General features: G+C 40.4%; 1 protein-coding gene across 3 annotated transcripts in view; it reads left to right on the top strand.

The window, feature by feature from the left end:
• Positions 1–27,807, top strand: part of Grm7 (glutamate metabotropic receptor 7) — a 998,867-nt gene that overhangs the window by 644,947 nt on the left and 326,113 nt on the right. For all 3 annotated transcript variants that reach the window (XM_008854801.2, XM_008854803.1, XM_008854802.2), the window contains exons 6-7: positions 4,616–4,816; positions 15,241–15,380. In XM_008854801.2, the coding sequence (XP_008853023.1) occupies positions 4,616–4,816; positions 15,241–15,380 (341 nt within the window). The remainder of the gene's footprint in view (positions 1–4,615; positions 4,817–15,240; positions 15,381–27,807) is intronic.

Here is a 27,807-nt window from a genome sequence, read left to right on the forward strand (position 1 = left end):
GAGAGCTGCGCTATAGACTTACCCCAAGAGGCCTGAGGATAGTAGTGCAGGCTAGGAGAGTTAGCAGGTGGTGCAGGTCGAGGGAAGTAGAGAGAGGTGAGGGCGGGGCCAGGGCCAGAAGTGGTGCTCCTGGAGCCCAAGAAAGGGACTGAGTTTCTCTGGGTGAGAAGGATCAGGAAGCAGTATTGGTTCCCCAGGTGTCTGGGGCCCCAAGACTAGGAATGGCGCAGGGCCCAAACTAGGAGTATAGAATGCGAGGGCGGGGATGGAAGGGTGAATGTCGCTTAGGGAGTCCCGGCGCAGAGAGCTGAGCTATAGACTTACCCCAAGAGGCCTGAGGATAGTAGTGCAGGCTAGGAGAGTTAGCCGGTGGTGTAGGCCCAAGGAAGCAGAGAGAGGTGAGGGCGGGGCCAGGGCCAGAAGTGGTGCTCCTGGAGCCCAAGAAAGGGACTGAGTTTCTCTGGGTGGGAAGGGTAAGGAAACAGTATTGGTTCCCCAGGTGTCTGGGGCCCCAAGACTAGGAATGGCGCAGGGCCCAAACTACGAGTATAGAACGGCGAGGCGGGGGATGGAAGGGTGAATGTCGCTTAGGGAGTCCCGGCGCAGAGAGCTGCGCTATAGACTTACCCCAAGAGCTGCTTCCTGTATTTTATGGGGATGCCTTTCTTTGCTTTTTGGAAATTCTCTTCTACAATCCTGTTTAAGATCTGGTCAGAACCATTAACTTGAAATTGTTCTCCTTCCTTTATTCCTATGATACATAGATTTGGTCTTTTCATGATGTCCCACATCTCTTGCATATTCCATTCAATTTTTTTTTTTATTTTTCCATTCTTTTTGCTTGAGTGGTCCAATTCTCTAACTTTATCCTCCAGTGTTGATAATCTGTTTTCCATTTCATATATTCTAGTGGTTAGGCTTTCTCCTGCTGTTTCAAGTCGGCCTTAATTTTTCCTCAATGTTTCAATCTCTTTTGAGAATTCATTCAGAAGTTTTCCCTGTCTTCTTTTAATTTTTTGATTTGTTTGTTCTGTGTTCATTAAATTTGGTGAATTTCTTGATCCTCTTTATGATTGTTCTTCTAATTTCAGTGTCCTGGGTTATCTCTAGGGGGTTCTCCTTATAGAACTCTTGTACAGGACTGGTGGAGTTTGGTGGGGCCATGGTGTTTTGTCTTTCCATTTTATTATTCTTTTGTTGTGATTTTGACATGTGACGTTATTTTATTGTTTATGATTCTGGTATGAAAATTAAGTTAAAATATGCTTCTGTTTGAATTATCAGCGTACCTAGGTCCTTTCCTTATTGGTTATATAAAGCTGGTTGGTACAGTTTTTAGGTTATCTCAGGTTTTATTTTGGAGGGAACTGATGGCTTCAGACCAGCTATTCTGGAGCACCACAAAAGCTGAAGTCAGGTTCCAGTCAGGTACACTCAGGCTTCCTTCTAAGGTTTGGACCACTGTTAGCAGGAACACCACCAAGAGGCAGGATCTGGGCACACTTAGTCATTCCCCTGCTTTCTCAGCCCCTATGCCAGAGGGTGGCCAGAACCCAGCACTCTCTGGCGGTGTGCTGAGATCACAGTGGATACACCGATGGAGGTCAGAACCCACCTTCTCACGTTGTCTTGAACATCTTTTAAAACATGATTCAATAATGAAAAGTTTCATTAGAAAAAAAAGTAGGGGCCCAGAGAGATAGCTCTGCAGTTAAGAGCACTGGGTGCTCTTGAAGAGGTTCAATTCCCAGCACCCACATGGCAGCTGACAACCACCCATAACTCCAGTTCCAGTGATTTTGACACTCTTTGTTGACATCCATAGGCATTGCATGACATGGGCACACTTATATACATGCAGTCAATACACTCATACATATAAAATATACATATATAAAATGTTTTTAAAATTTAATAAAATTTATTTGGCTATAGAGACATCAAAAAAAAAGGCAAACTAGGGGAAGTATTTGCAATTCATCCTAAGATTATATAATTAATAAAGTTTTTAAAAATAGAGAAGGAAATTAGTATTTTTAGTAAAATTTGGCTAGATTGTGAACAGTTTGATTCTTTCCTCATACAAGGATGCTCAACTTTCCACATGAGGAAAATACGAATAATGGCCTGGGGAGATTGTTCTGTGGGTTGTGCTGGTGGTACAAGCCTGAGGACCCAAGTTGAAATACCCAGCACTCACGTAAAAATCACACCACACACACCCACACACACAGAGGAAATTATGTAAATAAAATAGAAGTTGAAAGCTTTTCTCCTGTATCTGATGGATGTATATAGAATTTTAAAATTATATACTTATTTATTTTATGAATATGAGTGTTTTGCCTGTATGTATGTAAGTGCATCCATGCATGCAGTGCCCATGGAGGTCAGAGGAGAACATAGGATCCCCTGGAACTGGAATTACAAATTGTTTTTAGCCTCCATGTGGGTTCTTGGAACTGAACCCAGGTCCTCTGTGAGAGTAGGCTCTTAACCTCTATGCCATCTCTTCAGACCCGCATATAAAAATTTAGCAATTGATCTGCTGGCAAGTAGCAAAGAAATGAACATTCTCATCTGTTACAACCAGGACACAAAATGATGTAACCCTTTCAGAGAAGAGTTTAAAAGATAAATCAATAATACAGATGAATTTACTCTTGCACAAGGCAGTCTCACTTCTCAGAATTTATCCCCACAGCAGTCAAAAGTTGGGAAAACACAGCACACACACACAAAGCTGTTCATTACGTTGTGCATTTTAAATCATATTAGACATGCTATGTTATTCTGAGAGCATTAGAAGCATAGTACAGGATAATGTAAATGAATAATCAAGACACTGTCATTAAGAACCAGCTTTTCCCTTGGAAGGGAAATTAAGGAAAAGAGTTGAGATTAAATAAAAATTGTGTCATCTTGAATTGGATTTGAAAATAGCTCTTAGCCTCATGATAAATTCTACCTTAAAATAAAACAATCAAAAATTTCTAGTCTATACACACTCTGTAGCCCAGGACATGCAGTGAGCATACATTTTATCGGCCTGTGAATGAAGCAGCAGTAAAATGTTTGATATATGAGAGGTCAATGTATATGCTCAAAAGAAAAACTACAAATATAGGTAAAATTGGTGGCGTCTGGATTTCCTTCATGAAGATAATACTTTACATTAGAATATTCTCTTTGGGCATAGAGGCTCATCATTCAGGAGGCTGACCCTGTAGGATCAGCATGAGTTCAAAGACTAGCCTGGGCTACATAATTAATTCTGGGATAACCTGGACAACAGAATGAGAAACTGCCTTAAAAATGACATCCAGAAAAAAATAATCACTATGAGCAAGTCCCCCCAGTAAGGAGACCCAGAAATTGTTTTAATAAAGCAGGTGTCAACCACCTGTGAGTATTTGAAGGAAGAATATTCGAGATTGTGGAATTTGTACTGCTGCTGCATCACTACACAAACATGCTGTAAGAAGCAGTCTATGGAATGTCACTGCCATGTGAAACTGTCGTTGTGTACTTATTCTTCACAGAGTAACAGAAGGTCTAAACAGAGTCCTGGTGTCATGTATGTAATGAATGCATCATTTATCTATTTGGGCCAGTGAGATGGCTCAGCAGGTGAAAGCACTTGCTGCCAAGTCTGATGACCTGCGTTTGATCCCTGGCTCCCACATACTAGAAGGAACTACCTTCTGATTCTTGCAGTGTGTTCTATGACTTCCACATGCACACATGTACTGCACACATCTACATGCACACACAAATAAGAAAATACATGTAGTGTGTTCAGTATTGAAGTCAAAGGAAGAGGGTCAGGCCTTATTTTGTGGAGAGTGGAGAATCAGATAAGAATTCTTTTGGGATACTGTGGGGTGGTCCACTCTACATTTTGCAAATATAAAGTGAAGGAACGAATCCTAGAATGGAGAGGACTAACCCTGCATTCTGTTGAAAGATGAAGAAAGGATAAAAATTGGTTACTGGTACAGTGTTCCAAATGCTTCCGTTTTCTGAGGTAGGCTTGATAGGAGTTCACTGTTATAGCTTATATATGTGAAAGTGCGGGTGAAAGGAAAGGAAACATTTTTTAAAGAGACCAATGTTTTCAGCCTAAGCACCAGGGTCTCCAATAATGGCCACAGTGGAAGCAGGCAGCATAGCAGGTGGAGGTATGTGAAGGGTGATGAGTTCAGGCATAGGATTTAGAGTGTTCCTGTCTATCGTGTTACTGTTGTCCTTTCTAGACCAAGCAATCTTTGAAGATTTTAATGACGGCACCTCAGCTCTGATCACCAAGCGCCTCCTTGATTCTGTGGGCACACTCTATTTTGAAATGCATGTTGTCTCACTACAAAAGCCTTCACAGTGTTCTTTTGAAGTCGGACTTCTGAAGCATACTTAATAAAATGGTCAGTGTGATGTCCTCCGAAGGAAAATTCCACAAACTATTAGATCAGTGAGACATGGTAGCCACAAAAGGCTGTGTTGCTTGCATTGTCAATTTCTCCAAGATTGGTTTTCTTCATATGTAATCAAAAGAAAATGCAAACATGAGCCTCCTACTCAACACCGATCTCTGTGTGTATGTCGTTTTAATGTGCAGGACAGGAGCGAATTGGAAAAGACTCCAACTATGAGCAGGAGGGTAAAGTTCAGTTTGTGATTGATGCAGTCTATGCCATGGCGCACGCACTCCATCACATGAACAAGGATCTGTGTGCAGACTACCGTGGAGTGTGTCCGGAGATGGAGCAAGCTGGGGGCAAGAAGCTGCTGAAATACATCCGCAACGTCAACTTCAACGGTGAGTCCCCAGCTCCATGTGTGAGTCTCCTCGCTCTGTGTGTGTGGAAGGCTAAGCGGCCATGGCTCCCCACTTCACAAATTTAATGAATTCCATGGTTGTATTGCCATTCTGCCATTGACTCTTGAACGGGATCAAACCTAGTTAATTACATACTCAAGTGATTGAAGCATGTGTGACCCGCTGAAAGGATGCTCATCAAGATGAGAGAGGGAATGACTGTGTTCTTGAGGGGTGCAGTTTGTTCTCCTTTTCCTGAAATGAAGATAGTTTTTTTGCATGAGGCCAATTTTCCTTGGTGAATGGAGGGGAGGGAGAGAGGGGAGGAAGGTCCCAAGATCATTAAGGAATGATTGACGGTTGCTGCATAAACTGCATCTAAGGTTATGATCCTGCTTCTTAAAGTACAAAACTCTGATATGAATTGATAGCCTAACTATAAGAGGTGAGTCAAGATAACTGGAGAAAATCATAAGTAGTGCAGAAGGCATGAGAAGCAGCCCATCTCCCTGATAACATTTTTGCTGTAGTCTGAATCTTATGATGTCTACATGCTTCACATTCCGAAAACTAAAGAAAGAATTCAAATGAACCTGAATATGAGCAGTGCAAAGTTCAATAGAGATTGTCACATAATTCTATGTCGAATGAAGTCGAACCTAACAACAATGAAGGGGATGAACAAAAAAAACATGAATGTGAGAAATTTGGAGAAATGGTATAAGACCATGAAAGTCTAGAGACAAAATAACAATATGTGGGCTTTGCACACAGCTAGTAAATTTGAGTGTAAGGGGCTTTAACAATTTTGATGCTAACTTATTTAATAGGACTGAGAATGTTTTCAATATAGTGAGGGTAATAAGAGTTAAGTTTGTCAGTGTTGAAGACAGAAATTGATAGTAAGAATTGAGATAAACATAATGAACCCTGTTGTATTATATTAAAAAAAGATATCAACAGAATTCATATATATATATATATGCAGTAGATAGGAAAACAGATATACACATGGATATGTATGTCTACTTGTACCACCCATGTCTTTCCATCTCGAGGGCCAAGGGGTAATGACACGTCAGGGAAAATAAAACTTCTAGCACTCAGAGTATATTAGAAATAGCATTCCTCACTGCAGAGAACCAGAAGTCCCTAGAGAAATAGTTGAATCCAGGACCAGTGCAGAGAAAGTATAAGATGGGTTTAATACCACTGCTAAATAGGAGAGCATATTGGTAGTGCAGATGTTGGCATAGCTGTCTTCCAGCACACAAGGTAGTCCTCAAAACTAATGGGGTCATACTGAAAGGGCAGATGAAACAACTTGGAAGGGATCCATTGGCTAATTATGTGATCACAATAGTTTATAGCTCATAAAAGAATAAGTATGCATATATCCATACTGATATAAATAAATCATTACCATTGAGTAAACAAACAAAAGAGAATGGTTGGCAGGGTAGAGTGAGGGAAAGATGGAGCTGAAAAATCACCAGTTTGAAAATACCTCAATAATCTTATTTCAGGCCAGGATCATTGATGGATACTAAAATTACTGAGTTAAGGTATAATAAGAGTCAAACTATTTTAGTAGTCTTAAAATAACTTTAGTCTCTGAAGAAGATATGATAAAATTGTAGTGAAGAAGACTGAAAGGTGACTTTAACCAAGTCACTTAGGTAAACATCTCTAGTAATGAGACTTGGAAAGAACATGTATCTTTTAAAAAAAGATTAATTTTTATTCATATGTATGTGTTATGTGACACTATTCCTAGGGAGATGTGAATAAACATCTCCTCACCCAGGTTAGGGAACCAATGACAGACTAAAGTTAAGGATACCTCCAAAGTTCAACTTGATGAATCAGTGAGTTTTCCTAGGGTTGCTTATAGGAATATGGATGAAATGTTACTTACAGGTGCAAAATGAATCAAAGATAGCTGCATTACCCAAACCCACCCCAGCATAGGTGACAGCTCATGAAAGCTGGAATCCTGGTGCACACTGCAGAATCTGCAGGTGGCCCTACGGGTCAGAGAACATCATTTCCAGGCAGCTGGGCTGGTCTCTGCCTCTTCTAGGAAGCTCAGCTTGTCTGAGCCCCTTTGGGCAACTCAGGTTGTCTGAGAGTCTCTCAGAACCTCTTACCTCTTACATAATCTTGGGAAGGGAGAGGCATAGTGAATCCGGTCCGTTCCTGAAGCCTTTAATTTGTTTGCTTTCTGAATTTATGAGGCATCCCCTAGGATGGAATATTTCACTTCCCTTTAGAATATTCTCTTGTTTACTCCAAGGAAATTGCTACACAACAATTGGTATATGTGCCAGAGTATAGGTATGTGCACCATGTGCATGGTGGCACCCTCAGAAGCCAGAAGAGTATGTCAGATCCCCTGGAACTACAGGTGGTTGTGGGCCACCTATTATGGGTTCTGGGAGCTAAACCTGTGTTCCCTGCAAGGGCAGCAAGTGCCCTTAATTGCTGAGCCATCTCTCCAGCCCCAACATCATGTGTCCTGAGAAGATACACTGGGAATATCAGAGCATTATTTCTGAGTTCTAATTGCCACAAATGCATAGCTTAAATCTATTTATAAGGAAGTATTAGACAAACCCAAGTTCAAACATATTTTATAAAATCGCTGGCTAGGATTCTTCATAAGTGTCTAGATGAAGCCAGGTGTGTCAGCACAAGTGACACGTACCTGTGGTTCCAGGTATTCAGGATGCTGAAGTAGATGGATCCTTTGAGCCCAGAAGTTCCAGGCCAGCCTGGGCAGCATAGTAAAACCCTATCACTTAAAAAGAAAAGTGATTTTGGAGTCTGAAGAGATGGCTCAGCAGTTAAAATTACTTGGTGCACATACCCTCTTCTGGCCTCCCTGGGCACTGCACACACATGACCCACTTGCATACATGTAGGCAAAACACTCATACACATAAAATAAAAGCAAGTAAATTAATTAATTTTTTTAAAAAATCTGAGCAACAAGAAAATCCCATGCTAGAACTGAATCAGCGAGAGACAAAGGTAGCCTTGCATTGTGGGAATACCTATTGATCCTATGTCAGAGAAGGACATTGATTGGACAATAGTGGGATTTTTAGTAAACTTTTCATATTATTTTAATATTACTACATCAATGCCAGTTTTCTGGGTTAGATAGTTATATTACAGTTAACAACAGCAGCAAATGTTTGCTTCTCTGTCTAAGTAGCATTTAGACCCACAGTATGCACTAGTGTCTCAGGAATTATGTATTTGATAAAAAGATGTGGTTTGAGTAGTTTGATATTTAGGATAGAGAAAAAGCTACTATAGAAAAACCAAACTATTGTGCACTTACTAGTTACCGTCTGCATAGTTTCTTCTCCATTCCATACAATCTCTTAACACATTCAATTGTTCCAGAACCAAACAAATATAAATGTCATAGTGTATCACACAGTAAATACAAATGTGAGTCTCTGGCTTTGCAATCTGTTTTCAATTCTGGGAATTGAACTCAGGGCCTTACATATGCTAGGCAAGTGCTGTACCACTGAACTGTCTCTGCACTCTGATCCACGGCTATGAATATAATATACGATTATTCTTTGAATTATAACAAAAATATAAAAGTCAATGTGAGAATTTCCCTAGCTGTCCTCTGTAATTCCTCATTCAAAGACGGCGGTTACAGACATAATTTGCTGAGACTGTCTTAATTACCAGATGTGGGAGCACATACCTGTAATCCCAGCACTCAAGAGACAGAGGCAGGAGGATTGTAAGTTCAAGGTTAACATGGGCTTTATAGTAAGAGCATATTTCAAAGAAGAAAAAGACTGTTTTGTGAACTGACAAGCCAGAGTGTCAGGGCTTTAGAGCACACATTGGACTTATGTCTATGAAATTAGTCTTGCTGTGCGCTGGCCACTGTGTTAAGTACTGTAGGTGTGAGGCTTAATTAAATCTTCAAGACATCATAGTGATGTAGATCTCATTTTTTTTCCTATTTTAACACACAGATGAGGGAAATGACTCACAGAAAAAATGAAGAATCGTGATACCCAAAGTAGAGCCAGGAAGAATTTAGGAGATTGAAGCACTGTTTCTTTAAGAGGCTGTACACAGGCCAAGGTCTCATTCCTCCTGGCCCAGTGTAGATCTGAGCTTCTGCAGTTCCCTGCCAGGGGCACCTTTCCTCTTTGTTACTATTGTCTTCTTGCTCTGTGGTCCAAACTGTGCTTCTAAAAGATGCCTATTTCTTCCAGCTGGTCAACAGGAGTCTTCTAGAGGCTCCTAGGGCATTGCAACAGGCATTCACAGCAGGGCTTAAAAGTTTTTTTGTGAAGACAGGGCAAGGGAAATAGCTTGCTAGGTAAAGTATAAGCATGCGTTGGATCATGACCCCCATAAAAAATCTGGGTGTGATTATGCACACTTGCATGCTCAGTGCCTGGGAGGCAGAGACAGGAAGAACCTTGGGGCACACTGACCAGCCAGATTAGCCTAATTGGTCATCCCAAAACAATGAAAGACTATGTCTCAACAAACAAGGTAGAATGTACCTGAGGAACATACCTAAGGTTGACCTCTGGCCTCCAAACCCGTGAGAGCACATATGAACTTGCGCCCCACATACATGTGTACCTGCATACACATGAATATGTACATACAATAAAATGAGAAAAAGAAAAAAAGTTGTGCTCAATGTAATCAGTGGCTCTCTTTCCACTTTAAGTGTGAAACTATTTAAATGACTTTTTTATTTATTTGCTTTGTTCATTTTTAGGTAAATGAATGTCTAAAGAAGAGAAAGCACCTTTCTCATACTCTACAACTAGCAAACAACAGAGCCAGTCTAAAACCCATGTCTGCATCCAATCCACTATGACAAATTTAACCTTTTTACATAGCTTAGGAAGACTTTGACTTTTCTTTGTCTCAATAAGCTTAATTATATTTCTCTGTGGACTTTGGTAAGAAACTCCATTTATCCCTAGGAGTTTTTCTCTAGACCAGTAGAGTACAGCTTAATAACTCTGACCTTCACATTTACCAGTGCATCGATTTAGTTAATGATAATAGTGTCCTAAAAGTATCATTACACCTTCCCCAAGCATTTAACCTCCTGTTATGAATGGAGGGTCAAAAAAAAAAAAAAAAAAAAAAAAAAAAAAAAAAAAAGCTAATTTAGAGTTAGTCACTCCTGGTCACTTTTCCTACATTCCAAATAAATGCAGATACTCGAGTCTAAATTTGTTCCGGTTTTCTTTATGTTGGCTGATTGGCCCAGATGACAATACTTCCAAATATATCTTTAAGAGTTTGGCATATAAAAATCTGAAACAGTCAGTGTATAATTAATTAATTTAATCAGAAGTATGCCTGTTCTAGTTTGCTCTCCATTGCTGTGATAAAACACTCTAACCAAAACCAACTTTGGGAAAAAAGGGTTTATTGCATTTTATACTTCCAAATGACAGTCCATCACTGAGGGAAGTTGGATGGGAACTCAGGGAAGGAACCTGAAACAAGGCCATTTAGTGACCTGCTCCTCTGGCCTATGCTCAGCCTGCTTTCTTATACAACCTGCCCTGGAGTGACACTACCCACAAAGGGCTGGACCCTCCCACATCAATTAGCAATTAAGAAAATGCCTCACAGGCCTGGCCATAGGCTCCTTCTTCCCAGGTGTGTCTATTTGACAACTAAAGCTGTCTAGCACAATGCCTGTACCTAGACGGAAATGTTTCCAGGAATGCAAAGGAAGTTATATGCTGAAAAATGGACCATCTCAGATGTTCTTCCATGTGCTGTCACCTTTCCTTCCTCAAGAGGCGAGACCCAGGTTCCTTTACGGTGAATCTGTGAGCCTGTGACTAGTTTGGAAAGCTATTCTGCAGTTTCCAAAGTATAAAGGCAACTGGTTCCAGAGTGGTCCTCTTGGGGTATTTATACTATAAACTACTACCTCCGACTGCCATGCTGAAAAAAATATAAAATGCCACATTCAAGCAAAGGTAAGTGTTCTGGCCACATCCTAGCTGAGGTCCCCTGGAACAGGCAGCAAACACTTGTAAAATCCAAGCTGCCTGCAATGATGCAATGGACCAAAGAGCCACTATCTCTCCCTACCCTAGCCAAAGTGTAAGATCCATGTTCTTGTTAGTTCCAGTGGCATAGTTCAGGGTGGTCTGTTGGGCAGACCGAGTAACAGGCATGCATATCAGTACAGCAGTTCTGGACTCTGTGCATGATGTGGAAAACTGAGAAGATAAAGCTTGCCAGGTAAATGCTTTGATGCAGAGAATAGTTTTGTTACCTGGGCATCAGAAGCCATAAACGCTCTCTGTCCTGGGAGGAAAAGGATCTCCTTCATGCACTTATCAAATATAGAAAATTCAGACTTGGCTGCGCTTCTCATCCATCCTCTGTTCCCTGCTGCCTGATAGATCACAGACTCCCTAGCTGCCCCTCTCTTTCCTAGAAATCAGGCCACACCCCCTTATAGACACTCTCTTTGGACAGAGTTGATAAGAAATCCTGCTGTGCTGTGCCTTGTGATTCTCTTCCTCTGTTTTGCAGCCGTCAGCAAGCACAAGGCAAAATCTTGGAATTATAATATTATTTTTATCTGTGTTGTGTCATTCTGCTTTGTGACTACCGGCAGGTAGGCTAGGCTGGGCTAGGCTTGCAGTATGGAATTGTCCCCACCACACTTCCCATAAACCTGTAGGAGTCAGAAACTTCCTTTGATATATGTGAATTGCAGACTCCCTCTTCAACCTGCCTATGGTGTGGTAAGTCTCTCCTAATGCTCTGCCTTCATCACAGTTGTCTATGGCCATGGGCCTGTAACTCTTATTAAAGTTCTTGTTGGGGGCTGGAGATACGACTCAGGAGTTAAGAGCACATACAGAGACCTGAGTTCCGTTCCCAGCAACCCACATTGGGTGGCTCACAATTACCTGCAACTCCAGCTCCAAAGGATCAAACTCCCTTTTCTGGCCTCCTCAAGGAACATGATCCTATGTACTCTGAGACATACGCATGACTGAAAAATAAAATGTTAACGTTCTTGTAAAGGGTAATTTCTTGTAAAGGATACTTTCTTAGTTATAACAATGCCTATCTTAGTGCATAGCCCTGGTTCTTTTCCTTAACACCTCTACATTCTGGGTCTAACACCTTACAGAAATCTCTGCAGATTATCACCTACCTTTTGATATCATCTTCTTTTCTCTTCTCTGGACTTCTTTGCTTTTCTGTTTTCTTTTTTCGGATAGAGTTCATTGAACATAATGCCTATTGTTCCTTTCAATAAGTTCAAGGTACTGTTAAAAAGAGAATAAGAGAGAAAAAAAGTCTTGGCAATAATAAGCCCACTGCATTAAAGAATCCATCCAGAAGGTCAAAGCCACACAATATGTTATTGAAAATCATCACTTAAAGTACTCATCTCTTTTTCTATAATTCTTTAACATGGACTTTAATGAGAATGGAAAAGGTGTGTCAAGAACCATTTCTCCTCACAGGTTGTAGAGAGAAAATACTAAGTGGTACCTCCCATTTTGGTGACTACTGAGCTGTGTACATGAGATCCTTTGGCACTCCAGGTGCCCTATAGTCTTTCTCTCTCAAAGATTATGAAAGGCTGCAATCCTATTATTTAGTGAATAGAAGCCATAGAATGCACAACAGGAATCCCAGAGTCCAGTGTGAGAGAAATAGAGCTCTGAGTCCCTGAACAATAATGCCTTGCCTCTCAATGACAGGATTCTTGTTTCTTGCTAATAGCATGCAATATCCAATTTTTGTTTCATCTTTTCATATACCTAGAAGATATATTAAGAAGAGAAAGTCACTGTTGAAAACTCTGTTACTTTAATGCCAGTTGTTGAAGTTGTTTTCATTTCACTCTGGAAAGCTTTGCATTGATTGAGTCTTACACAGAAGGAGTAAGAGTTATGATAAAGTGAGTTTTATTGTTCATATGTTTGTTTGTTTTTAAGAAACTGTAGGGATTATGTCTCGATTGTACAAATAAGAAGAAAATTGAAATGGTTCCTTTGGTCAAAAGTAAATACAGCCATTGACCCAGATTGGTGGGACCAAAGCAGTATTCTTGGGTTATTAGTCCCCAGTCCCACTGTGGACTCCACACTGCTGTTAGGAAAATACAAAATGTTTCTTGCAATGGGGAAATTCTAATTAGTTCTCAGAAAGATAGTGTTAGTGCACTAGAAATGCTTCAGTCTGGCTAACTGAAGAAATATGTTCTTTCTCATCTTGTAACACCAGAAAATAAAACATTGATAAAATAAAAACTATTCAAATACATTGTTAGTCTTGAGAGATGGCTCAGTGGCTAAGAACACATACAACTCTTCCAGAGACTCCACGTTCAATTCAACTCCCAGGACCCACATAGGGCTGAGCATCACCACATGTAACTGTGGCTCAGAGGGATCTGAGGCCCTCTTCTGACCTCTGACGGTACTACACATATGCCATACACTCACAGACACACATGAATCAAATTAAAATAGAGTATTCATATTGGTTGAACATTTATTATGTAAAAGGCACAGGACTTCAAACATTCTATGCATTATTGAATTTAATACTTACTCTAACCCTCTGAGAAAGGTATCATAAGTGTCAGACAGTATACTGATATCAAATAATTTGTTAAGGTAATAAAGATACTGAGAGGTAAACCTGGAATTTAAATCTGTTCTTGAAGGTTCCAAAACCAGTTACTTAGCATCAGTCTGCTGTAAAACCTGAGTGACTAGGACAAGTGACATTCCTCTGAATTTAAGTACGATCTTACTTGTAAGATGATGATCTTCTTGTGTTCTGTGCCCTCTGGTCATATATTAGTTTCGTATTAGCACCACAAAATATTACCATAAGCTGAATGACTTGAACAATGCCCATGTATTTCCTTACAGTTCTGGTATGTGGAAGACCAACACTGGGGCCCCAGGTTCTAGTTATGCTGAAAAGAAGCCTGGGTCCTTCTGAGGACTGGGGGAAATTCCATTCTCATCCCCTTTATATCAACACCTGATACATGTCTCAAATCACTTCACCTTCTTGTCTCATCCCCCCATGTCCTCCACTGCTTTTGGCTTCCCTGCCTCCTTCTTAGGTGGATAACTGTGAGAACATTGGACTGACCCATCTGGTCCAGAGAACTTTCCTCATGTCCTAGACCTTAATTCTCTTACATCAGCAAAGACCAGTTGCTGTTGACAATACCATTCACAATCTCTGGGGATTACAGGACAGGCACCATTATTCAGTCCATCACAAGCTCTGGTTTTCCCTTTTGATATTCACCCCTGTTGTAAAATCAGACAGGTGATAACCATAGGATGGTGGGAACCTGCTTAGCTATTCATCTGTCCTACCTGTGATGTTGAACCCCCACTTCCTATAGAGTTCCATTCAACATGAGGTCACGATTTTGTATGATTCTTATGGCCCAAGCTCTTTCTATACCTGTATTGTGGATTTTTTTCTTGGTGTTGAGTGATCATTTGTGTATGGCCAGATGTCCCGCTCTATCCCTCTCAGTCTTTTTCCTTTGAAACAGCCTTTCTCATTGTATCTGGAGCTAGGCTTGCAGCCACAAGCCCTAGGTATCCTTTGGTCTCTGTCCCCAGCAACATAGGTGTTACGGGTGTGTGGTCATGCCTAGCTTTTATATGTGTGCTGGGGATCTGAACTTGGGTCCACAAGTTTGCACAAGTGCTCTTACCCACAGAGCCATCTCCCTGGCTCCAAATGAACATTTTAAGAAGACCTAAAAAGGGCCTGAAAAAAGAAGCTCATCTTTATGGAATGCCTTCCAGGCACACTGCTAAATATTTTACACTGTCTATCAACTAAATTAGAAATAATCAGCAAAGAAATATTATAAATTTAATAAGTACAGAATGCATTTTTAAATGAACTATTTTGTTTATTTATGTTCTTCTTTTTAATGACACTTTTAAAAGTGTATGATTTTTGAACTTATTCTTTATTGACCACAATTTAGTGTTAAACAGACACTGAAATAATAATAGCCGCCATGAGCCTCATAATATTAGTCCATAGCAGCATTCTATTACCAAATAATGTTGTCTCTGAAAATTATACAGAGTTTTTGTTGCTTAGAAGGGAAAAAGTTGAGAATAAAGTCTTCAGAAATATGAAGAATAGAACCATTCAGAGGAAGAGACTGGTTGTCTTCCTGTCACCATTTACAGGCTGTAGTGATAACCTGTGTTGAACTGGTGGGGCTATCAGAAGAGAACACACCAGCAGAGGAGTCAGTTCCCCACTCCCTCGCTCTTCACGGGTCTCTAGTCTTACCCATAGCACAGAAGGTTGAAGGAATCTTGCTTGACTCTGGTCTGCCATTTTTCTTTCTCCCTCAGGTAGTGCTGGCACCCCAGTGATGTTTAACAAGAATGGGGATGCGCCTGGGCGGTATGACATCTTTCAGTACCAGACAACAAACACCACCAACCCTGGCTACCGACTGATTGGGCAGTGGACAGATGAGCTTCAGCTCAATGTAAGTTCTGATTTTCCTTTCCTTTCTGTTGTGATGAAGGAATGGAATATTTGTCTGTTTAATTAAATAGGTGTTTCCTGTTTATTTGTGCATGAGCATATAATTTGTTATGGAAGACAATATCAATACAGATTATATTATAACTGTGATGGTGGTTATGGTTACATAATACATGCATTGAGTTTTATCTTTTACATTTATTTACTTAGTGTAGGAAGTGTATGCAGAGGTCAGATGATAAGTGTCAGGAATCAGTTCTGTTCCTCTACCATATGGACTTCTGGAATCAAACTCAGGTCTTCAAGGATGGTGGGTGACAAGCACCTTTACACTCTGAGCCACCTCAATGCCCTGTGCATTGAGTTTTGAATACTACAGTCATGTCTCTATGAAATCCTTCGTTTAATCTGATCCATATTCCTTAACATCTACCTGCTAACAATTTTTGAAAGTGTCTCTGTAAACACACTATTACTTCTTCCTTCCTTCCTTCCTCCTTCCTTCCTTCTTTCCTCCTTCCTTCCTTCCTCCTTCCTTCTTCCTTCCTTCCTTCCTCCTTCCTTCTTTCCTCCTTCCTTCCTTCCTCCTTCCTTCTTCCTTCCTTCCTTCCTCCTTCCTTCTTTCCTCCTTCCTTCCTTCCTCCTTCCTTCTTCCTTCCTTCCTTCCTCCTTCCTTCTTTCCTCCTTCCTTCCTTCCTCCTTCCTTCTTCCTTCCTTCCTTCCTCCTTCCTTCTTTCCTCCTTCCTTCCTTCCTCCTTCCTTCTTCCTTCCTTCCTTCCTCCTTCCTTCCTTCCTTCTTTCCTTCCTTCCTTCCTTTCTCCCTCCCTCCCTCCCTCCCTCCTTCCTTCCTTCCTTCCTTTTTTTGTAGTAATAGGATGTTTTAAATGATTTTGATAAGTCATTTTATTTTAGACTACTACTTCCTGAATGATTGCTATGTTCTTTCTGCAATGTTTCCTTCTTTCTGTAAAATGTGACTGAGAAAACAGCTACTTCCTTATGCAAGATTATGTATGTGTCCCCTTTGAACATACTCCATCTTTTTGTGCTATGCAGTCCTTGAATGGATTAAATGAGACATGTGCAAGTCAGGGAGGGCAAGACCATCTGTGTCAATCAGTCTCTGATTCAGATGCTGGTTTTATTCAGAGATACTCTCACAGGTATGCTCAGAATCATCTTTAACTAAGTATCTGGGTACCATGTGGCCCAGTCATGTCGAGGCATAGAGTTAATATAAAAATTCATTATCTTAGTGGTGATATTCTGTATCTACTCAAAAAGTAGAAATTACATCAGTACCCTTTATCTGTCTCAAGAGGCACTCTGGTAATTATTGAGACTAAGGCTTCTTTGAAAAAATTGTTTTTTATTTACTTATCTTTACTTTATGTATATGAATGTTTTGCCTGCATGAATGTAAGTGCACCCACATCATATAATGCCTGTGGAAGCCAGAAGAGGGTGTTGGATCCCCTAGAACTGGAGTTATGGGTGGTGGTGAACCTTCATGTGAATTCTAGGAGTCAAACCAAGTTCTCTACAAAAGCAGCCAATGCTCTTACCCGCTGATCCATCTCTCTAGCCTCAAGACCTAGGCTTCCTGGTGGTGAGCAAGCACTCAAGGACATGGGGTGGGAGAGTGTGGGATCTGTTCAATATTTTCTAAAAAGAGAAAATTGTATGTATCGGAAGTGGAGATACTGCCCAGTTTCCTCATTTGCATACCGCACTGTGCTGGCCTCCTTACACCAGTCTACTCCCCTCTCCTGAGGACTGCCATCCAAATGAACTGACACCAAGATCCAGTTCAAAAGATTGTGACGTGGCATCTGAAAATGGTTAGAGCCACGTAGATAAGTGGCAGCCATGACTGAGATGGATGCTAGGGAACAAAGTCAAGGAGACAGCTAAAATGATCTCTAATCCAAGGCACACTGGATTCATATAAGGAAACAGAAAATACAAGCAAAATTAGCAGAAATCTTAAAAGGTAAATCTGAGATGGTGATCAAAAGCTAGAGACAAGTTTTCAATGCCAGCATTCAGGAGGTTGAGGCAAGATGATAGCCAAATTGAGGCTAACCTGAGCTACCATAGTATGACTGTGTCTCACAAAACTAAATACTTGAAAGAAAACATGCAAAATCAAAGTAGTATAGCCTGGCTTACTGGCATTCTCAAGGTGTACCTATTTGTGGTGTGATAAAAATGTGGATCATCCAGAAATAATGGTACAAAGTTAAATGTGATATACACTGGTGTTATAACACCCAGGAGAGGGGATTAAATTGGTTTATTAGTATTGTCTCATATAGCCTTCAGCACCAGTGTTAAATTTTAGGTGTGACTTTTCCACATACTTAAAAATTTCCAACTCATACTTATCAACTAAGGTATGATCTTGGAATGCTCAAGCATGCTAATTTTAAGACTGCTGTCAGCACTGGGTTTGGTTTTTGTTGTTGTTATATTTGTATTTATCTCTCATAAAAGTGATATATGAATGGCCATTCAACAAATTTTTTTCTTAAATATCCTTCCTGTGAAGAGCACTATGAGAGGTAGTGGGTAGGTGCAATGAGCAGAAACAAACATAATCCTTGTTCTCCCACAGCTATGTAGGATGGAGCTAGGAAGTACACAAGTGAACAAATGTGCAGTATTTCCAGTGTGTGACAGAGGGATGGTAGGGGACAGAATAATAGAAGAGAGAAGAATCCATGAGGTAAACCACCAATGGAAAAAGTAGGTGTGACCATGCCAGTCCAAAGGCTGACATAGTGATGGTGTGGTCACTGAGGAGTAGGGGATAAGGAGGACAGGAGACCCACAGGTCAGAGGCATATTAATGAGCTCCCTTGCAGACCATGTGAGATACTCTTTTATATCTGAGAGTTCTTTAAAGGCAATAAGATATAATTAAGCAAAGGTATAATTACATCAAAATAAAAACCATGTTAAATATTTTAAATAAAAATTACTCTGAGGCACCAGGGAGACAGCTTAGTTGATATAGTGCTTGCTACACAAGAGTGAGATCCTTAGTTCAAGCCACAGAACCCACATAAAAGACTGTATATTGTGTGAATAGAGGTACACACTTGTAATCTCATTGCTGGAAAGTAGATACAGGCAGATGCCTAAGGCTCACTAGCTAGGCCTCCTAGTCTAATTGGTGAACCCCAGGTCCCAGTGAGAGAGGCTGTTTCACTAAATTTTTCCCTTTCCACTGGGAGACCTGCCCTCACTCAGGGTCTCCCAGACATTCTATTTGGATTTTTCATAGTTTATATGATGTCTGGGAAAGGGGGTGACTTACAAAGACATGGGTTCTCATAGGCTTATATTTGGATCACCCACCACCAGCTCCTCCTGCTCCCTGGTCCCCATCAGCTTTTCACACCTTCTCACCAGTTGGAGTGCCTCCTCTCGCCCCACAGAACCCCTGAGAAGGGTGGGGCGTCTACCTGTGCCTTCTTGCCCCACCTTTCACCACGCTCTATTCCAAAAATGGTGACTACCCCATTCATAGCTGTGTTCAAAAGTCCACACCCAAACATAAGTCTGGTGGCTTCCCAACAGCCACACAAAATGGCAAGAGACCAGCCTCATGGTTTTCTTGGCTTATATCTCCATAGCCCCTCCCCTTAATGGATGTGGCTCCTTCCTTCCACAGAGTGTGGGAAGGAGGTGGGACCATGGCTTTTCAGAGGAACTTTGGTGTCACAGAGACTGCCTCAAAAACAAAAATGAATAGCTTCTGAGGAATGGTACTGATGGTTGACCTGTGGCCTACACATACACAAAACAAAAACAAAAATAAAAAAAACAAGGGAATTTGCTTTTATTGCTGAGAAGATGATGAGTTGGAGGGGGCAAGAGTAGGAATAGGAAGGCCCACTACGTGTGTTTAGCAGTTATCAGAGTAAAATAGGGAAGTGAGTCTCAAACTCCAGCGTGCATTGGAACCATCTGCAGGCTCATAAAACCTAGTGAGTGGGGCTCATCCCCAGAGCTTGATTCATTAGGTTTGAAGCTAATGTAGAACAGAGCGTTTGTCTCTCTAAGAAGTCTCTGGGGAGTGCTGATGGTCCTTTGAGAAGGCTGAGAGATGTGTAGTTGATAATGGAAATGAAGTCAAATGAGTGGTGGATGTACATTACTTGACAGGTTTTATGGCTGTGGGAAATAATTTAGACAAGAAAAGATGCTGAAAGAGGGAGGGGTGAGATCACGAATGCCATATAATTGTCCTTGTTAAATATTTGGGACTTCCATACATGAGCCAAAATGAGAGGGACACGGAGAAGGGTATAGAGGTATAATCACACACAAAATTGCACATTTGCACATTATTGACTTAGAAGTGACCTTTAAATCAATTAGGAGACACCTGAGGACAAGAGAGAACTCCAGCCTTGAATACAACTCATAGAAAATGAAATTATTCCCTTCCAACTGTTCTAAAGAGAACCCATTTTAAAAGAGTATGCCCAATTTACCTGGAGAACTGGGATAGCCATATACTTTGGGTTTTTGTTTGGTTTCAGGAAGGCAAATCAGAGAACTCTGTTTGATCTGGCATTACATGGGCACATATCGTATTACATTTTGCAAGGCTAAGAGAAGAAGTGCTTTAGGATGAGCAGACTGGTCTCCCAATTCTCACCTGAATGCAGTAAACTCTTGGGATTGCATGTGACGTAGAAGAGTAAATTTCTGAGGCACAAACAGGACCATTCAACTGGGATAACTGGTAAGATCACTGGTCTGGAGAGAAGTTCAATGTGTGGAAACCTTACCTCATTAAAGTGAATTGAATCATGTTGAGCTGAGTAAGAAAGAAAACAGGGAAAGTAACTCATACTCAACATTGACCCTCACCGCTTACACTTGGAGATGCAGAGTCATGGTCCAGGTGTCCTATCCAATGACCTGCTAACCTACCTAATAGCATTCTGCCCTTCTTGGTCCCTTTGCTAAAACTACTGTGAGTCTGTTTTCTGCATTCTGCTGGAGTGGAATTTGAGCAAGCGTTGCTTTGTCAGCTTGCTTTCTTCTCATCAGTGGAACAAAACAAAGCATTTGAAGTAACAGCTCTGCTTCTTCTCATTTACAGACTCAAGGGTACTCTTTCAATCCCCAGTTACATCTTTTCGAGCAAATGGAAGTTTTAGGCATGCTTTCTCTGAGGTCAGTAATTGCAAATTAGTTTCTAGCCAAGAAAGTTTTCTCTTTACAGCAACCCAGTGCTGCAGATGAGTCTGCTTGGCCCTTTAGGAAGTGACCCTCTGCTATGTAGGTATCCAGCAGCATGCCCTCTTTTACCATGCACCTCATGTACCCTTCCTGCCAGTATTGTGGCATGGAGTCCTGATTCTTCTCTGCTCTAAAAGATGACTACATGGCATGATGCCAGGGTGTTTCAGCATCAATAACAGCAACAACAACAAAATATATGGGAGGGAATTAGGAAAAATGAAACCATTTACTCTCCTATTTGAAAATTTCTAAACAAATAACCTTGATTTAATTCATTGTGTATTGTACTCTCGAGAGATTGCATGAAATAACTGCTGGGAAGGAAGGAACAGTGGGATAAACGTGCTCTGCTCATCAGCTAGGTGTCAGGAAATGGCAGGGGCAGGAGAGCCAGGGGCAGGTCCCTGCGTTCTAAGAGCCCAGACTGCAATGAAGGATGTGCCTCATTTTAGGATTACGTATACCCATTGACTTAGAGAAATCTATCAGGATGGTGTCCTTGAACAGGATCTTGCAAAGTAAGTAGTGCTTCCCTAGAAAAAGATAAGGAAAATCAAGGCTTGAGGATGAATGATATGCTATTTCAAAACAACCAAAGTAGCAGAGGAAAAGGAATTAAATTAATTCCTAGGAAAGGAATTAAATGGAGTGTGTATGGTTAAATTTTCTACATATGTTATTTCCAGCACTGACTATGCTATTTGTAATAGAAACAAGTGTTTTTTTTTTAATTTCTAAAAATTATTTTTATTTTATATGTGTGTTTTGCCTGTATGTAAGTAAGTGCACCTGTGTGTGGAATGCCTTGTGGAGGCTAGAAGGGGGTGGTGGATCCCCTGCAACTGTTATAGTTATAGATGGTTGCTAGTCATCATGTGGTTGCTGGAAACTGAGCTCAGGTCCTCTGCAAAAGCAGCCAGTGCTCTTAACCACTGAGCCACCTCTCCAGCCTCCTCCCACCACCAACCCCTGCCCCCCCCGCCCCGTTTTGCTTCAATACACTCACTTAAAAGATGAATGCATTCTGGAATGTTGACAAAGGGGAGGGAATAAAACGGGAAGGATACTTGCCACAATCTTGTACTCAGCATTCATCATCTTCCTAGAAGTGATTTCTTTAATTTATCTGAAATTAGTAGAAAATTCGGATATCTGAAAATTGTTAATCATACATACTGCCGGAATTCCCTTAAACAGCAAAATGTTAATTAAAGGGATTTTTATTTTAAGTGCTCATTTTAATTGCAATTTTCTAAGAGGTTTGTACTCTCAGAATACAGAAATTTTATTGAGCCTATTTTAGATTGTTTGTGCTATCAGAATCCCCCTGTCCTTCTGTGGAGGAGACTAACTTTGGGAACTTCTAAGGTATGTGGAATTTTCCTGTTTTTTCTGTGATTTCTTTCCAATTGAAAGTACACATCATGACTGAAGATTAAAAGCTCCCTGAGGCTAGAATCCGTGTTTCAGTCCTACTTTGTGTATACATATTACTGTTCTAAGCATTGTGGATTTTAATTTTTAATTGATATATAAATCCATGGAGAGTGAACATAATGCGTTTTTGATGATGGATATAATCTTCATCTGCCCTTCCTCCCCTGGGAACACAACACTTGTGTTTTGGTCTAAAGAAGTCCTCAGTACAGGAATACCAATCAATCCATCAGTGTTGGTTAGTCAGTGAGTGTGACTACGGTGATGCTGACAGATGCTCAGGCAAGCCTGTCTGCAGGACAAACCACAGCTGGATGATTCTCACCCATTTGGGCAATCAACATGCTCTTCCTCTGAACAGCACATGACTGCACACTTGGAAGTTCAAGGGGTCATTTTTGAGGTCATCGTGTATAAATTCCAGGGAAAAGAAACCAAAACATAGAAACTAGATCTAGGTCAACATTGAAACCTTAGGAAACTCTTCACTGGAAGCCATTTGTTTTTTCTTTGTTCTTTTTTTTTTTTTTTTTTTTTTTTTTTTTTTTTTTTTTTTTTTTTTTATTATTTTTATTTTATGTGTATGTGTATACTGCCTGCGTGTAGGTAAGTGCACTCATATCGTGCAATGCCCACAGAAGACAGAAGAGGCTGTAGGATACCCTGGAACTGGAGTTACAAACCGTTGTTAACTGCCATGTGGGTGCTGGGATATGAACCTGGGTCTTCTATAAGAACAACCAGTGTTCTTAACCACTGAGCCATCTCTCCAGCCCTGGAAGCCATTTATAATGCTTCCTGGACTCTTTCTAATATCAAAGCATTACAAAGAATTAAGTAAGATATGATTTACTGACATTCTCATTCACCATGGTAACCAATGCATAAAAAATAATAAGTACAGTGTAATGACTGCATTGGTAAAACCCCAATACTCTGGGAAGATAGGCAGAAGGATCAGGAGTCATGGCCAGTCTGGTCTACATTGTCAGACCCTGTCTTCAAAGACTTAAAAGGCTAGGTAGGGAGATGGCTCAGTGGGTAGAGGCACTCGTGCTTAGGCTTTTGTGGGAGCCTGATAACCCGATTCTCAGATCCTATGGGAAGGCAGAAAAGAACGAACTCCCCAGCTTAAGACCTTGTCTCCAGGATCTCTGAAACTCTGCCTCTTCAGTCAGGCCTGTCTCCAAGCCCTATGCCCTGCACCCCGTTCCCCCATCCAGGCTCTTTTGTATCTCTCCTCCTCCTCCACCAGCTGTCATCTTGCTTGTCCCTGAGCCTAGAGCAAGAACTGTCCTCTGACCTCCATATTCAGGTGCCATTGCCCAAGTAGGGCCCCCCCCCCACACACACATGAAAAAAACTAAAACAAACCTAAGAGGCTGGGAATGTAGCTCAGTGGTAGCAACTTTAGTAGCATGCTCAAGGCTCTGAGTATCATCATCAGCACTGAAAAAAAGAGAAAAGAAAACCAAAACCAAAATGTGTTTCAGAATCATTAGGTCCAAAATGGAAAAGAAAATTAAAAGTTGGTCTCCTTTTATTAGGTAGAACTTTTATATGGCGCTAAAGTTATTAAAAATTAATTTCTGAAGTTTTTACTTCGGTAAATACTAAATCGCTCACATTGGTTATAATTTTAACTGTCACAGCCATTTAAAGACAGAAGAAGAGTTGATTGCTGAAATTACTGTTTAGTAAAGCTAGATACTTCAGAATCAATATTCACTTCTACCTGCCTATAAGACTACTAATTACTCTATTGTTTGATAATTGCAACAGTAAAATGTTTTGAAAAAATCTAATCACACTCAATTTATAATGTAATTGACAAATACAGTGTAATAGCCAAACCCATAGCCATCGTGAAAGAAAAATATGTAAGCTGCCAAAATCTAGTATTGCAGGAGCTGGAGAGATGGCTCAATGGTTAAGGTGCTTCCTGATATTCCACAGGACCCATGTTTGATTCCCAGTACCCCAGTGGGGTGGCTCACAATTGCTTACAGCTCTAGCTCCAGAGGATCTGAAGACCACTTCTGGCCTACAAGGGCACCAACAATCACATGTCAACACACACGCACATGCACACACACACACACACACACAAACACAAATAAAAATAAATTCTTTTTTCAATCTACTACTTCTTCCATTTCAGATTAAAGACTTGTTTAATCAACTCACCTTGTTGCCTATCATAAGTAATAGCTCTTTTTTTTTTAATAATTTATGGTATTATTTTCAAGTAATTAGGTTTGTAGTCTTTGAAGGTGAACTGGCGAAATGGATATAAATCTGAATTCTAATGTCAGTAGCTTTAAACTAAGAACTATAATAGTGCCTAGTTTGATAGAATTATTAGACATAGTAAATACTTAACCCTTGTTAGCCACAAGAGCAATAATAATAATGGTACATCCTTAGTTTGTCACATGATCAGCATGTCAGTTTCTAGTGCTAAGCTAAGCTAATTATGTTTCTTTATGCCTCAGCACTTAGCAGAAAGCCTAGAATATAGAAAAATATTAAATAATAAATGGGTGGAGAGATTAACACTTATTTTATACAACTTATTAATGATAAAGAATGTGTCACTTTTCACTTAGTATCCTAGGGTCAGTTCTATTAATAGACAAGAAAATTAAACCAAAATTTGATTCTAGTCAGCAATTCTGAATGGCTTAGTTAAAGGATTTAATAACTTGATTTACTGGAAAGATTCTCCTGTCTTCTCTGAGGGCTTCGTAGTCTTCCTCAAGTTGAGAGATAGGCTGATTTGTCCTTTGAACCATAAGGCAGGTTAGATGAAAGAAAGACAAATGGATGCAGTGATTGGCTTGAGTTTTGTTCTAGTTGACTTTTATTTTTAGAGACTTGTCAGTGGCTGTTTGAGAACATAGAAGGGATTGCTGTTCTTGAGGGATCAGGTCAAGTGCAGAATACAGTAGGTACTTTTGCTTTCATTAGAGTGAACTGATAGTGAGATGATGGGAGCCCATTTTATCCCTTGCCTTCCATGCTATTAGAAGACAAATGAATTCAGGAAGGATTTAGGGTGCACAGAGCTGGTCTCTAATCTTGCTTGTGTCCAGTTACTAGCTCTCTGAACAAGCACAAAGAAGCTTTCTCTGAAAGGATGACATTTAACTTGCCACCAGAGTGACAGGAGGTATTTCTATTTGTCAGCATGTCTGATCTGAATTTGTACAAAGGACATTCACACATCCCACACAGGGTCTGCTGTCTTGCATTTGTCAGCTGACCCCAGGGGAGAAATCCCAGACTGAAAGCAGCAGATATGTTTAGACGATTAATGGCTTATTACTATTTTGAAAATCAGAATTTTTGGCTTGTCCTTAAAAGGTCAGCTCTGGCAATAATATATCCTTGTTCCTATGTATCAAGAGCTTGCTAGATCAAAATCACACCTGTCTATTTTAGACAGGTATGACCTCTGTAGTCTCCATGGATCCCGCCACCACCCCCTCTGCCTGATTCCCAGATAACTCCACTTACCTAAACAGGATTCCCATGATTCTTACAAACATTCCATTTCATTCACATAAACAAGACTGAGAGTAGATTTTGACTTACTTCAACTCATTTGGTTCAAGCACATTCTTTGCTTTTTATTTATATATAGTCTCAGGAAATTGATCCCCCCCAATCAACAATAATATATTAATGGAGTTAATGGTCTAAAACACCCATCAGTCTATAATAATACTTTTTGTGAAGGGTCAATAAAGGCAGTCAGTAAGAGAAACACACCATCACAGAGATGGTGCCCATGTCAGGGAACATCTTTGTGCGTGTTCTGAGACATGTTGGAAATGAAAGCAACAGATTTCCCCTTGTTTTGTCAGCATCTCTTCTCATAATCAATGGTGTACAGCTGTGTTCTTTCTATGCATGTCTAGAAGATTAATAGTATTTATAATTATCAATACGGCTCTGCAAACACATGCATTACAGAAACCCGAACCCCTATAAATTCTTGTTTGCATTGTAGGCATTCAAGCAAATCAGTTCATATTTATTAATATACTCTGGGTTCTATGGGGAAATTGTTGAATTTCATTACTATTAGCATTTTAGGCTCAGGCAAAAATATATAAAACAGGAAATAAAACAGATAGGCTTCCTGAGTGCAACTATTCTATCAGAAACTCTCTCCAGTTATCCAAAATTATGAAATGAAAGAATATAAATTTATGTATTCTCTGTCTGAATTCTTTGTCCTTGCCAATAAAACCCAAAAGGTTCTAGAGTGACCTGATTATTTTACACTAAAATATAGGGATCACATTTGAAGCATTTACAAACAACTGGGAGGTAGTCATACATTGAGACACCTTCAAAAAGCCCCATTTAAGTCCTAGCTGTTACTACTAGGCGCTTAAGGAAATCATATTTAGCATCCTCTGTTAAGAAGATGTTCTATACTATAGCAAAATTCCTAAGTAGTGAGGTTATAAAGTGAACAGGTTTTCTTGGCTCATGGTTTGGGGGTTTTGTGCCTATAATCCACAGGACTGATGGTCAGGTAGGTATTGGAACAAGCTGCTCACCCCATGGTGTCCCAGAAGCAAAGCAAGAGAACAAAGAGGAGCAGGGCCCCAAAATCCACTTCCAGGGTCATTCCCCAATGATCTAGAATCTTCTAGCAGGTTCTTAAAGGTTTTATCGCCTCAGTAGCACCATGCACTGAAGAGAGAACTTTAAGGCACTGGCTTTGGGGAGCATTTAAGGTCTAATCTATAACAGTTTCTGAACAAAGTCCCCCTGTAAAGTAAATTCAAGAACCATACCTACCTAGGATGGTCACTTTGAGAATGAGTTGTTGTTGCCTCCCTTTGTGAAGAACTCATATGAGATTTGTAGTTATATTTCTTACATTTCCTGTGTCTGCTGTAAAAAATTATCAGACATGTACCCACAAGCAACACTAAATGGACTCAGTACATTATATATGAGTGTGGGGCGGGGGGACAAGAAATTGCAAGGGAGTTGGGAGACATGGGAGGACTTGGAGAGGGACTGGAAGGGGTGGAAATGACACAAATTTCCACCAATACTCATATGTAAAATTCTCAAAAAAAAAATTTTATAAATTACCAGAAACTTAGAGATTTAAAATACCACAGATTTGCTATCTTGCATTTCTGTTGGTCAGTCATCCACCAGGGGTCTCACTAGGCTAACACCTATGAGTCACCAAAATGTTTTCCTTTCTCAAAGCTCTTAGGAAGATCTGTGTCCTGTTCCTGGCCAGAATAGTTTAGTTCCTTGTGTTTCTGCATCTGGTCTCTTGTCTCTCCTGTCGGCTATAGGTAGATCCAATATCTGAGAGGCAGCTCTGACACTTCGTTTATGACTCCATCCTCTACCAAAAGCCAGAAGGACAGTCATGTTCTTCTGAGCGTCCAGGCTTCCCTGCTTTGTTTTGTTTTTCTATTAGGACATTTTTTTATTATTTTGTATTTTTTCATTTATGAGGGTGGGACGCAGTTATGTGCATGTGAGTGGAGGCCAGAAGAGGGTGTCAGTTTCCCTAGAGCTGGAGTTACAGATGGTTTTTAGCTAACCAACATGGGTGTTGGGAACCAAGCTCAGGATCTCTATTGAGCAGTGCATGCTTTTAACTGATGAGCCACCTCTGGCCCCTATCAGCACATTTTTATTCCCTTCTGTCTTGCTCTTCCTTTTGAAAGATCCCTGTG

Source organism: Nannospalax galili, unplaced genomic scaffold (assembly GCF_000622305.1).
Source record: "Nannospalax galili isolate Female #2095 unplaced genomic scaffold, S.galili_v1.0 scaffold406, whole genome shotgun sequence".
NCBI classification, from domain to species: Eukaryota; Metazoa; Chordata; class Mammalia; order Rodentia; family Spalacidae; genus Nannospalax; species Nannospalax galili.